This window comes from Gymnodraco acuticeps, unplaced genomic scaffold (assembly GCF_902827175.1).
Source record: "Gymnodraco acuticeps unplaced genomic scaffold, fGymAcu1.1, whole genome shotgun sequence".
NCBI lineage: Eukaryota > Metazoa > Chordata > Actinopteri > Perciformes > Bathydraconidae > Gymnodraco > Gymnodraco acuticeps.
Genome location: NW_022992230.1, coordinates 55,001 through 68,345, shown reverse-complemented (window position 1 = coordinate 68,345; position 13,345 = coordinate 55,001). Strand labels below are relative to the sequence as shown.

The following is a 13,345-nucleotide window of genomic DNA, read 5'->3' as shown; positions in this document are numbered from 1 at the left end:
GGCCCCAAAATGTTTAGAACATTAAGAAAAAAAATGTAAGTAACCTTTCATCAATCCTCAATAATTAACATGAATAGAACGTTATATTGATAAAGTACTCACTAAACTTACGATTCATTTAACTTATTTTCTTCCAAAAGTTAATTACCCAAAGCCTCTGTACACCCCCTTCTATTTACATGTAATGGTTTGGTCCTGCCTCCAAACGCGGTGCGGCACCGGCACTTGCAGAGAGTGAAAGCATGTGAGGAGGGATGCTAGTACTTAGCCTACATACATGTGTTGTACCATGTTTCAACGACCAACAAAGTCAGGCTCTAAGAAAAGAAGAGAAAGGAGAGAAAGACAAGAGAGAGGGACTAAAGGGCGACAGTATGTCACACAGTTTTTCACAAGAAAAGGTGGGTGTGGTCCATGAGTGGTGGAAATGAGTCTGTTAGCTAATGTTTTTAATTTCACTGCTCTTTTAGCTGACATTTAAAGGTATGGTAGGTAATTCACTTCAGAAACACTTTTTGTTATATTCCATGGAATGCTCTTAACATCCCGACAGCAATGAATATATTAAATGATTTGACAACAAATACATACAAAAATGTCATCAGTGGAAGCCGTGGCGCTGTAAAAAGCACGACCAATCATCTGAGTCGGCTAAAGTAACTGGATGGCCTACCTGCCTGTCAGCCTTCATCTGTGCACAAACTTATCTCGTGCCCTCATTGGTCATGTGCGCGTTCGTGTGTGTTGGAGGAGGGGCTCTGTAAAGGAATGGTATGCTCATGACACTCATTTTTAAATAATTATCATCCGATAAAACAGACCAGTCTCTGCCAGTCTTTTTTTTTTTTTTTTAATCCGATGACATTATAAGTGATTTTAAACTGATTAATTACCGAAATAACATCAACACTGTGGGCGGCGCCATTTTACCGGACGTGACGTGAACCATGCGTTTGGTTTCGAGGACACGTTGATGTTCATGTTATTTACTGTAGTTACTCTCTTCAAATATGCCTCATTGTATCGCGAAACATTGCCACAGTTCTGATAGGAACAATCCACGGAATGCTCGGTTCCATCTGTTGCCAAAAGGTAAGCGTAGGAAGTACGTTCGGAGGCAGTGGCTAGCGAAATGTGGCCGGCCCGAACCGAAAGATCCACAGGCGCATGTATGCAGCGAACATTTCAAGTTTCCGGACGACTACTCAGAGTCTGAGAGTATGATAACACATAACATGGGATTTATTGAACAACCATTACTTAATGGAGATGCAGTACCATCGGTCTTTCTGGTGTCATCACCGACCAGAACACCAGTTCGGCCAGTTGAGAAATCGCCCTCTGCAAGTGTGAAGCGACGGAGGACCAGAAGTAGTGCTCGGAGTAAGAATAAGGTATGTTATAGCGCATTTCCATTGCAGCGGGTAGCCCCGTTCAAACGTCCTTTATCGTCCAGGCCAGGCCAGTTTTTGGTGGCCTTTCCATATAGCGTAGTACCGGCTAGTGGGTATTTTCCCCCAGTTTTTCCGGCCCCATAAAATCGTGGTTCTAGGGCCAGGGACAACGAGGCTGAGTATGCTAAACTAGAGAGGGAATCGCTAGCAAGGGTGGTACTACATGCATACATATCTAGTAATCTAAAATCATTGTATCTACTAAGTAGTACTAAGTAGGCTCGAACCTGTATGGCTGAATTCCCCCTTCCAATCTCTTCATATTGCTCAAAACTTCGCCATGTTTTCGTGTGTTTGCCATAGACTGTATATGGTGTTTACAAAGTGAACGCATGGATGACGTCACGACCATCACGTGACTACTGAAAATGGGCAAAATGGCAGCGGCCTGACGGAATATACAGGTTTTGATAAAAAAGAGCTATAAAATCATTATTTACCGGGGAATATCGCTGATTTCTTCAGGGTATGGTTTAAACATAATGTTTCACTAAATACTGAATTTTTGATTAATTATCTAATGAGTGGAGCATTCCTTTAAGGAAGTCTGAAAGAAGGGGCAGATTTTTTTCGGTTGTGTACTTTCAAATTCTAGCGCACTCGAGCTGGTTTCTCCATTCTTACCTCCCTACCTTTAATAAATGCAGGCACATTTTTAGCGCCTATTCATACTAAATCAGTTGTCCCTCCCCCTGGTGCCAAGTCCAACAGATCCATCTCTAGGCTCAACAGCCCTGTCCCCCCATAATGCTGAACCTGAACCAGCTTTTCTCCCAACTGAAGGAGGTGAGCAGCATTGTGTTGAATGACATGCCACTTAACATATCTGCAGGGAGACTGGAATACAAAATATATATATAACAAAAAGCTAACATCTAATTTAAATTATACATTTCAAACACAGTATTTTCCCACATAGCCAATGATCTATATAAAACAAAAAACTGCTTTTAGTCTATTTAGGATGATGGACAGTTTGAAGCATTGAGTGATCAGTCTGTAAACAAAATGTTAATCACAGACATTTTGGTTATGATATTAATACTAATGTTATTATATTAAAGCAGGGGTGGGGAATCTCCGGCCCCCGGGCCGTATACGGACCGCTAGATCATTTGGTACGGCTCTCGAGGTAATTTATAAACAAAGTGGCCTGTGCCTGGTGGTGGAGCCCAATGTGATATATTTTCATGGGGCCCAAAATCCCTGGCGGCGCCCCTGCTGGTGACACACACACACACACACACACACACATACACACACATACACACACACACACACACACACACACACACACACACACACACACACACACACACACACACACAGTGCAGCAGTGGCTGTAACCCCGGCACACAGCAGGTCTAAACCCAACTAATCCACACCCAGAGATAACAGCTGGAGAGTCCTCATGTGAGCTCTGTAAACTATTAGTAACAATAATCAGAACAACCAGCAGGAGGTCAATGAGCTTTGTCTCTCACACACCGTGAGGCTGTTTCTCACCACAGCTTCACAGCAACATCCCTGCTGCTTTCTGAAAGGACGGAGCAGGAGCCGCTAACAGAGCTGAGAGCATGCTGACACTCTGAGAGAAGCTTTACCATGTCAAGAGAAACTCTGTGACCTCGCTCAGAGCCTGAGACTCCGTGACCTCAGAGCCTGAGACTCCGTGACCTCAGAGCCTGAGACTCTGTGACCTCAGAGCCTGAGACTCTGTGACCTCGCTCAGAGCCTGAGACTCTGTGACCTCGCTCAGAGCCTGAGACTCTGTGACCTCGCTCAGAGCCTGAGACTCTGTGACCTCGCTCAGAGCCTGAGACTCCGTGACCTCGCTCAGAGCCTCAGACTCTGTGACCTCGCTCAGAGCCTGAGACTCCGTGACCTCGCTCGGAGCCTGAGACTCTGAAGGAGGAGACCAGAGAAATGCTGTGGAGTTCAGACATGAATCTAAATATATCCTCTCATACAATGTTTGAATATATGAAATCAGATAAAAAGCCGTTCTAACGATGAATACCTGATTGATTCTCCCTGAGTGCACAAACACAATTTAGGATCATAAATCATATACATCAGATATCTGTTATTGATAAAAACCCTCAGACGTGTTCAGTAATTATTACAGACTACAACGATGACATGTGATGAAATGTTCATAAATAATAAGGTGATGGGTCGGACAGAATTCAGTTTAAATAACGCTTTTTGATGCCTGTAGCCTCAGGCAGATTAAGGCCCGGACACACCAGGCCGAAATCGGCCGTTTTCGTTTGTCGGACGACGAAGCGTGCCCTGTCGCCCAAACTCAATTTGGCGTGTCCCGCACCGTCGGCCGTGACACGCCTTATTTGGCCTTTCATGGCCGTGCGTCGGCCACAAGCAGTCGGACAGAGAAATCACTCTGATTGGCTGTTCAGCTAGCGAATCAGTGCATGAGAAGCGAAACGGTTGCTTGAGAATGTCTTCCACGAGCAACACTCCAATGGCTGATAGCTCCAGTACCGCACGAAACATGTTTTCGATGGACGAAAGTGAACATGGAACGCACACGCTATTTGTTGTTTGTTTAGATCACGCAGTCTGTCTTCCGGTTGCCTCTTTTGAATGACGAAAACATACTACCGCCGCCTGCTGGTAAGGAGAGTTATTGCCACTCACGCAGGCGTTCGTACGTGCTCGGCTGAAGTCTTTGCGGTGTGTTCCCGTGCGACACATGGCCAAGACGCAGGAGGACTCGCCGACGTCGGCTGTTGCGTCGCGGTGTTCTCCTGCGTCTTGGCCATGTGTCGCACGGGAACACACAGCAAAGACTTCAGTGCGTGAGTGGCAATAAGTCTCCTTACCAGCAGGCGGCGGTAGTGTGTATTCGTCATTAAAAATAGGCAACAACCGGAAGACAGAGAAGAAGAACAGACTGCGTGATTATATAAACAACAACAAATAGCGTGTGCAAACTGCAGCCTGGTTATGATCCACTGCTGTCTGCCCGTCTTTGGTGCTCCACAACTACCCGAAGGGGCAAGTTTCCTGTACCGGGTGCACTGGGTTCGCAGAGAATCCACTTCTTCCTCAGCTCTTTCTCTGAAGCACACATAAACGATGTAAGCATTGTGGCTAGTTAGCATGTCCAATTCATATCTATATGCAGTGCCAAACTGCACAGCTAGCAACAAGATAACAACAAAACACAAGGTTGAAATAACAAATTACATTTCACGTTAACGTCACTGTACGCTGGCAAACAATAAAAAGCCAACAATATCTGCTAAAGAGCTCAATTGATGAAAAAGATAATCTTACCCGAGAAACCAAGTTGCGTTTCAATCTCTCGCCAGAGTCCGGTTTTCACTACTCGGTTCGAGTACCTTCTCTCTGTGATGTCGTACAGAGCTGGCCTCTCCTGGATCAAGGTGATGAGCAGGTTTTCGTTTGCGTCATTCCAGATCGCCATGATGAGATGAAAATGAATATCAGTCTGTGTGTGCCTTCTTAAATCGTTTGTTTACGTCCCTCACTTCCGTTTCGCTTCTCATGCACTGATTCGCTAGCTGAACAGCCAATCAGAGTGATTGTTTGGTCCGACTGCCAGACCCGATGCATGGCCGATTCAACATGTTGAATCGGTCATGCATCGGGTCTGGCAGTCCAAATAAGGCGTGTCACAGTCGGCGGTGCGGGACACACCAAATTGAGTTTGGGCGACAGGACACGCTTCGTCTCCCGACTTACGAAAGCCGCCGAAATCGGCCTGGTGTGTCAGGGCCTTTAAAGGCTGTTTCAAATGTTTAGCTTTGTTTCTGAATCTCTTTGAGAAGTGTTTTGATTGGTCCTCACAATAAAAGTGATTATCACGCTGTGTGTGTCAGCATGTGGACGTGAAAACACCAGAGGTATGGAGACAGAAACACTTTAATAGTTACGTTATGAAACAGACGGAGGACGTCTGCACACCGTCTTATACATCTGAATATTATTGTGAGACGCTCTTAAGGTGTTTCAATAGGAGATGTATCCTCTGTGGGGATGTCAGATATCAACTGATTATACAACCCAGTCTCACGGCATTTCGTGTTCACCAACACGATTTTTAATCTATTGATTCATGTTCACCAACACGATTTGCTCCTTTTTTTCGTGTTGCACAGCACGATTTTAAAAGCAATGTATTTCTACTGCCTGCAGCACGTATTTTTCTCCGGTCGGGTCGAGGAAGACCGGAAGCTGTGTGCTTCATAAAAACATGTTCTTACTCAATATCAAGCCACAGTTATTGCTTTTATTTGAAATCGTATAATTTCGGACTTTTGTTGCCGTCTGTGAGGAAAATAAATGTGGCTCAGAGCCTATAGGATACTGAAATCTGTATTTTTAAATATTTGTTTCCTTCTAATTCGATATTCTTTTCAAAATAACACACTGTTATTTACTCACCAATAACACACAAATATCCTTGCTTTTATTTATTGGTTTAATTCCATAATCTCGGGCTTTTTTGGCGTCCGTCAGGAACTGAATTTCAAAATGGATCCGGCCAGGTAGAAGCGAGTGATATTGTTTTCCCTTTTTCTAAATGAATCAAACATGTCTCTTTATTTCTAACATGTCTCTTGAATTGGTTTAAAAACATAAGTGTTTGTGATTCTGATAATGTTGCCATTATTTAGGGACAGGGAGGTTTTGTGTACATAGACAGCGGACTGTGACGTTCTAAATACTTTTAAATACTTTAGTGATATCCATCAGACACTTTAACTTACAAACTCAATCATATTTAGAAACCAGTCCTTTATTTACCTTTCCATATTGATCAGAGATGGATCACCTTTTGTTCAGCCGGATAATATCCACATGTCTACCTTACTTTTATAATTTTCAAATCATAAATCTATCGATTAGATTTATGATCGATAGATTTATGATTAGAACATTATTGTAAGGTACCCATGCGCAGCTTACTTCCGGGTTTTAGGACACGTCACGTTATATATAACGTTTGTCTGTTTTCACGATAGAAACGAGATTTATGAATGTAATTATTTAATGTAGCTTTCAGGGACTAAAGATAGACAATAGAGTATATCAAACCTGTGCCTACCTATACATTTTATATTGATTATTAATCACATATGATATTAGTAAGGGACAAGTACAGAAAAACAAGGAAACAAATTCATAATCATCTTTTTATAACCATACATCAATTTCTTCAAATGTTTATTATGCAAAACCGGGAGCAAAGCAGTGAAATGGATAACCGGTTTATAAATTAAAGAAACAACAATATTTCCAAAAGCCCTACCATTACATTTCTAACTCAAGTATTCTTACACATTAATTGTTCCTCAAACTGTTGACCATTACATCTAATATATGGTAAAGCATTTCACAGTTAAGAATCTAATCATCTTTAGGAATAAAAATACTTTAATCTGTATGTTTTAAAAAAATAACCTCCAGGTTTGTTGTCTTTTGAGGATGGAAAAAGCCGTTTAAAAGCCTATAAATGTAATATGCACTTAACCTGATTGAAAGTGGAATAAACATAAAACATAACATAAAACATAACTTACTAAAATGTCTCGACTGATATTGAGGTGGAAATTGTGCCAATAATGTAAAATAAATGTACAAGAGACGTCAAGTCGTTCATAGTAAACTCATAACACCAGGGGGGGGGGGGGGGGGTGCTAGTGGAGCAGCGGCGAAACCGTGCCACGCCACACTGATTGCGGCGCATAGGTGCGGCGCATTTTCGGCACAGGCGAGGCCCCCTCCGCGAGGCGAGGCCCCCTCCGCGAGACGAGGCCCCCTCCGCGAGACGAGGCCCCTTCCGCGAGACCCCCTCCGCGAGACGAGGCCCCCTCCGCGAGGCCCCTTCCGCGAGGCCCCCTCCGCGAGGCGAGGCCCCCTCCGCGAGGCGAGGCCCCCTCCGCGAGGTGAGGCCCCCCACGCAGTCTGCATGATCGGCCTGTAGGGAGGGGCGGCCCTGCATAACAGTGTTATACATGTTGTTTACTTGCATGCTTCACATCTAAGAAAACAAAGCATCCATCAAAACGATTACATAAATATATGAGTAACATTTTATAGCAATGTCAGTCAGGACATTTTATTTCAACTGTTGACGTTATGTTTTATTATATCAATCACGTTCAGCGCAAATTCTATTACCGTTTAAGAAATAATTACATTCATGGCACAACACATTTGTCACTGAACCAGATATCCCGAATAACGCACGACAGACGCTAAACCAAAAAGTATTCAGCGTTAATAAACAAAATGTTCCACCAACTAATCGTCAAACTTGATCTTCTTGCCCTGGAAGGCCAGGATCTGTCCTTGTTGCTCCTTCCTTCTCCTACTCGCCTCCCAAGATGGATGCAAAGCCTCTTCTGGTGGCTGCTGGGAAAATCCACCTCTCCCTCTCCGGTCACTTTGCCTCGTAAAGTCTCCTCTCCCTCTCCCTCTCCCTCTGAATCCCCCCTCTGACGGCTTACTGTATTTGGAGCCTGAATTTCTTTCTCCTCCTCCGTCTTCCTCTTGATTTTGGAACTTGGACTCTCGCCTGAAAGCTCTATTTGGACCTCCATCACCTCTTGGATTCCCTCGACTCATAAATCTATCCCCCCCTCTCCCTCTCCCTCTCCCTCCTCCAGACGAAGAAAGGGAAGGACAGAAAACGGACTGAAACGAGTTCTTTTTCGACTTCAGCCTGGTCTCGAGCTCATCCAGCTCATTTTGAACTGGGTCTGAACTCTTCACCTCACTTTGCTTATGTGACTTCTCCCCATCTCCACTCTTCTGCTTTCTCTTCCTCTTGCATTTGCTCACTTTCCCGACGAAGAAGCCGCCGTCGTCGTCGTCGCTTTCCTCCGAGTGAGAGGACTGTTTGTGGAACCGTTCCTCCGTGCTGTCGTCAAAGTACTCTTTCTCCTCGTCGTCCGAAATCTCTAAATCGCTCTCCACCTCCTTCTTTGTTTCCTGGAGCGAATCAGGTGCCGGCTTTGTCTCCGGTTTCTTCTCTCCAACGTTACTTTTAGGTGTGTTTTTCACATTGTCCTTTTCTTCACTTACTTTTATTGCGGCTGGTTTTTCAATCTTAGACTCGGGCATTTCTTTGATTTCCACATCAGCTGCTTTCACGCTTCCCTTTTCGATCTTAGACTCGGGCATTTCCTTTATTTCCACATCAGCTGAAGGAGTTGCTTTCACGCTTCCCTTCTCAGGCTCGACAACAGCTACCTTTTCAGTGTTTTTAACGATATCCTCGACTTTCTTATCCTCTATGATTTCCTGTCGCTCCACTTCAACATCCTCCTCTACTTTCTCACTCTTGCGCTCTACCTTTTTCTCCGGTGTCTGAGGCGTCACCTTGACAGGTTTATTTTGCGGCTTTTCTTTAATTCCCTGCTTTCCTCCCTTCATCCGCTCTTCTTTGAAGGCTTTCACAGCTGCTTTGATGGTCTCGATCTTCTTCTTGAACTGAGGATGAGTAGCGATGCGCGCCGTGGCCCGATCAGATATATCAGACTTTGGGTTTTTACACACATATTCAAAGTTCAGATTCTTCTGAAGAGCTGTTTTGGTCACCTGGGAAACAGTTTGAAAACATTAGACATGTTAACAACAACATCTGTACTGCATATTAAAGTACTGCATATTAAAGTACTGCATATTAAAGTACTGCATATTACCCCAGTGTTCATTTGGGCAGCTATTTTAGATTTTAGAAGAAAATAGTTATTAGTTTTAGTCACATTTTAGTCCTTTTAGTCGACGACAACTAAAAACGTTTCAGTCCAGTTTTAGACGATGAAAAGTCATTACATTTTAGTCAAAATGTTTCCTCTCTTTAAACTAATTCAGTTAAATTCAGGTATCTGAAATTTAAATCGTAAAGCAACATTTCACTCTCTTAACACTTTACTTGTGTAATAGAGTGACGTGTGCAGATTCCTAGATAACTAATACAACCAATGACAGGGATGCATTTTGACAAGACGGACAATTGGGGGGAAAATATCCTGCATTTTGAATGTCCGATAGTCCACCATTAAGTACGTTCCCCAGGAACTTTTATTTCCTGGAACTATCTAGTAGATCGCGTTCACAGGAATAAGTCCCTGAGGGAGCCGCTGACGTCACTTCTTCTTCTGCTGCTGCTTTGGGTAATAATGTAGTATAATACGTTATTTTATATATATATATTTGTATAGTCTTAAAGTTACAACCGGCCCTTTGAGTGCAACCGTAATGCTGATGTGGCCCGCCATGAAGTTGAGTTTGACCCCCCCCTGCTCTAAGGTATTAAAGTTACACTGGGATAGTAACTCAAAAATACAAAGAGTAATATTTAGGGTGAAGTACTCCTGTTATTGTTTCCCTACATGTTCCCTGTTACGGTCCTTTTGTACCGTCTTAAACCTTTCCTTAGAATATTTTATGAATTGTAAGGTGCAAATAGAATGAATTATTATTACAGTGTTTCCCCTACCATTGTCTTGGAGGACAAATAATTTTTTTATATATATATGTATATATGTAAGGGATAATGTGCAGCAACGCGGTCATTATGGGGAATTCTATAACACATAGGTGTGAGCAAGCTCTCTGATTGGTCAATAGGCGTGTTTGATTCCACGATCAAAGAACGGTCAAATAGAACGTGCCTTTTCACAACAAGTCAGTATCCCTCCGCGTCTGAGAAAAACGGTATACCCTTGGCCGAACTGGAACAAGAAAGCAGCGGAGAAGTAACGGGGCAGAAACCCTCCTTTTTACGTTACGAAACAAACTTCCAAACATAATATGGAAACATTTAAGATTAACTTCAACCTCCGGGGGGGGGGGTCTTACTGTGGAGGACTGGATTGAGGAGTGCCTAGAAAAAAAAGCACCTAAACGACAACATGCAGAGCTACGTGAAGAGCAGGTAGACCAACTGGAAAAGTACCACAATTCAAAAGCTAACTGCAAACTGGAACAAGAAAGCAGCGGAGAAGTAGTGGTTTCCATAGCGACACACAGCCGTTACATTGTCTCTCATTGGAAAATCGTTAGCTACAAAATGTCAGATTTTATAGTTATCATCTGGACAACAGACAAATGTGGAGCAACGCGCTTTTTGCCGGTCCGGGACACGCCAAACGGCCACTGGAGGAAAGCTCTTCCGTGAACACCACAGCACCAACTGCAAACAAGTCTGGCATGGAGTTCATGAGTTGTTTCAAAGATTGCACGTGTAATGGCAGCATGAACATCCACCTTCATTCTGAAGCCAAAATGTTAAATATGTAAATAAATAAATAAATAGCCTAATTCAAGAATTGTTTTCAATAAATTGTTTTCAATAAATTGTTTTCAATAAATTGGTTAATAATATATTATATCAATAACTGTAAGCGGGGAAGCAGGAGTGTTCGATTGATCGGCTCTCGTTACCAGGGGAACTACTTTATAGGAACTACTTTCTGACGGAGATTAACTCAAGCAGAAAGTGAAGGTTTGGGAGCAAATTAGCACATTATGAAATTATTTTACGATATTGTCGATTACAATGATAGCTTGTGTTATAGTACTCCAGTACAGGCGTACGGACCTCGGTGCAAGCGCCTCGGTCCTGCCGCAGTACTGTCGTACCAATAATGACGTTAAAGAACGGCCTCTCGTGTATGATTGCTTAAAAGAACACCGGCAGGCTGATCAGGAGCCCGACGCGAAGCGGAGGGATCTAGATCGGCATGAAGGTGTTCTTTTCCCCATATTGACCAAGTTGCTGCACATCATCCCGCTTATTACATGGCCACATTCTCAACAAAGTAACGTTATGAATCCCAATATTAATTTAAATGCTTTTATGGATTTAGAAAATTATTTTATTGATTTAAAAAATAGTTGTATTGATTTAAATTGACATGCATCCACTAAGAAAAATAGTCCGTTGTTACTGTTTGAACTAACGTAGCAACGGCAGGAACTGCTTCCATAGTGTTTTTGAGGAGCTTTTTGATTACAGATTTGAAAACATCGCTCCTTGCTTTAAAAGTAGCACAATTCATGATGTCAAACCTTGGAAAGTATCTAGATATCCCTGCCCTAATGACAAAGTAACTGCACACTGAATATGTGTCGCCGTTTGATGTCTATGTCTGGACCGCTGCGTAAAAAGGAGGGTTTCTGCCCCGTTAATTCTGCGCTGTTTTTCATGTCCCAGTCCGAAAAGCAAACTGCATGCAGTTTGCTTTTCGGCCCAACGGTATGCAGTTAAATCGACCGGACTTCTTTCTGAAGATGTGAGCGTCCTTAACAACGGTCAATAAGTCCTTGACAGCGGTCTATCTGTTCGGTATTAACAACGTGTCACGTGTTCTGAATTGACCAATCAGAATCGAGTATTCAATTAAGCCATGTAATAAATAAATAAATATATATATACATATATATATATATATATATATAGCACCAAATTGCAACTAATCTATATCTACTGTCACTTTTCACATTGAACATGAGCTCTTTTATTAAATAAACGAAACGCTTTCATTTTAAATTGTGAGTTTAGTGTTTTTGACCCTAAGAAATACTGATGCATTAATCAATAACAATAATCCACAGCTCCTCTCTCTGCTCCAGAGGATTTAGAAATATATATCCCAATGCCCCCCCCCCCAAAGCAGTAAACCTGGGGGAAACACTGTAGTATTATTATTATTACCACGTCAGGGGAGAGGCCCTTCATGGCGTGGACCTCCTCCAGCAGTCTGGCAGCTCTCCTCTGGTTTTTCTCGATCTCCATCTCCGTCCCTTTCATCTTCTTCAGGGCGGCAACCTGTCGCGTCATCTTCCTGAAGATCAGCGCTCTCACCCTCTTCACCTCCTTCCTCATCCTCACCACCTCGTTGTTGAGGTTCAGGCCTTCGTCCGGCCTTTTCTCTTTGGTTTTCACAGGAAAGGGATTCTTTTTCTTCTTTTTAGCCGTTTTGGTTTGAGCTGCAGCCGGCGGCACTGCTTCTTCTTTCGTTTCCTTTTCAACTCCACTTTCCTGTAGTCCATGATCTTCTTGTTTACCTTCTTCCTGATCTACCTTTTCTTCCTCCTTGTCTCCTTCTTCCTCCATCTCCTCCTCAGCAGATGGCACAATGTTCTCTACTTTGTCCATGGTAAGCATGATCTGTTGAAACATTAACCCATCTTAACTCATTAACTGAATACAACTCACTTGTTCTCACAGGTCAAATCCATAACATGGTATTAAAGGTAGGGAGGTAAGAATGGAGAAACCAGCTCGAGGGCGCTAGAACTTGAAAGTACGCAGCTGAAAAAAATCTGCCTCTTCCTTCACGACGCTGAAGTTGGCTTCCGATTTAGAGCATCCGATTCGGCAGTTAAGGGGAAAGTTAAGGGACATTTCATTTACAGCACTGAGCGAACAATTCTCTGTTTGAACGTTTGAACCTCTTAAATCGCTGCATAGCCGATTTATTTGGACCCACAGAGGCTAAAGATTCTTTATAACACAGTTTCAGATTTGTGAAACCTTTATTCTATTTGTGAAAATACAAACACAGGTGGAAGGCTGAGGTTGCTGCAGCAGGCCAGGATCAGGATCAGAGAGTGAACCTCCCAGCTGGGCAAGCCTTTATGCCTTCTTGTATCAGTCCAGATTTGATGAGCGTAGGTATAGTGGTTTTAGATCAGGACCTGGTCTAATGTGGTCTACATGTAAAAAAAAGCAGCAAAATCTCCCTTTTTGTATTTTCACAAATAGAATAAAGGTTTCACAAATCTGAAACTGTGTTATAAAGAATCTTTGGACTCTCTGGGATGATCCAGTCCAAATAAATCGGCTATGCAGCGATTTAAGAGGTTCAAACACGGAGGATTGT

At 42.9% G+C, this 13,345-nt stretch overlaps 2 protein-coding genes across 3 annotated transcripts in view; one reads left to right on the top strand and one right to left on the bottom strand.

Moving 5' to 3' along the window:
• Positions 1–108: 108 nt before the first annotated feature.
• The window catches only part of kdf1b (keratinocyte differentiation factor 1b), a 27,817-nt gene continuing 14,580 nt past the window's right edge, over positions 109–13,345 (top strand). Inside the window, exon 1 of one of the 2 annotated variants that reach the window (XM_034206125.1) lies at positions 109–401. The gene's annotated coding sequence lies outside the window, so the exon portion shown is untranslated. Of the gene's footprint in view, positions 402–1,349; positions 1,395–13,345 lie in introns of those variants that run through there. The other variant, XM_034206124.1, reaches the window with a different exon arrangement.
• srfbp1 (serum response factor binding protein 1) overlaps positions 7,523–13,345 on the bottom strand; it is a 6,936-nt gene continuing 1,113 nt past the window's right edge. The window contains exons 2-3 of the mRNA XM_034206121.1: positions 12,175–12,630; positions 7,523–9,050 (exon numbers count right to left, since the gene is read on the bottom strand). Coding sequence (XP_034062012.1) covers positions 7,752–9,050; positions 12,175–12,627 — 1,752 coding nt within the window. The 5' untranslated portion in view covers positions 12,628–12,630 and the 3' untranslated portion in view covers positions 7,523–7,751. The remainder of the gene's footprint in view (positions 9,051–12,174; positions 12,631–13,345) is intronic.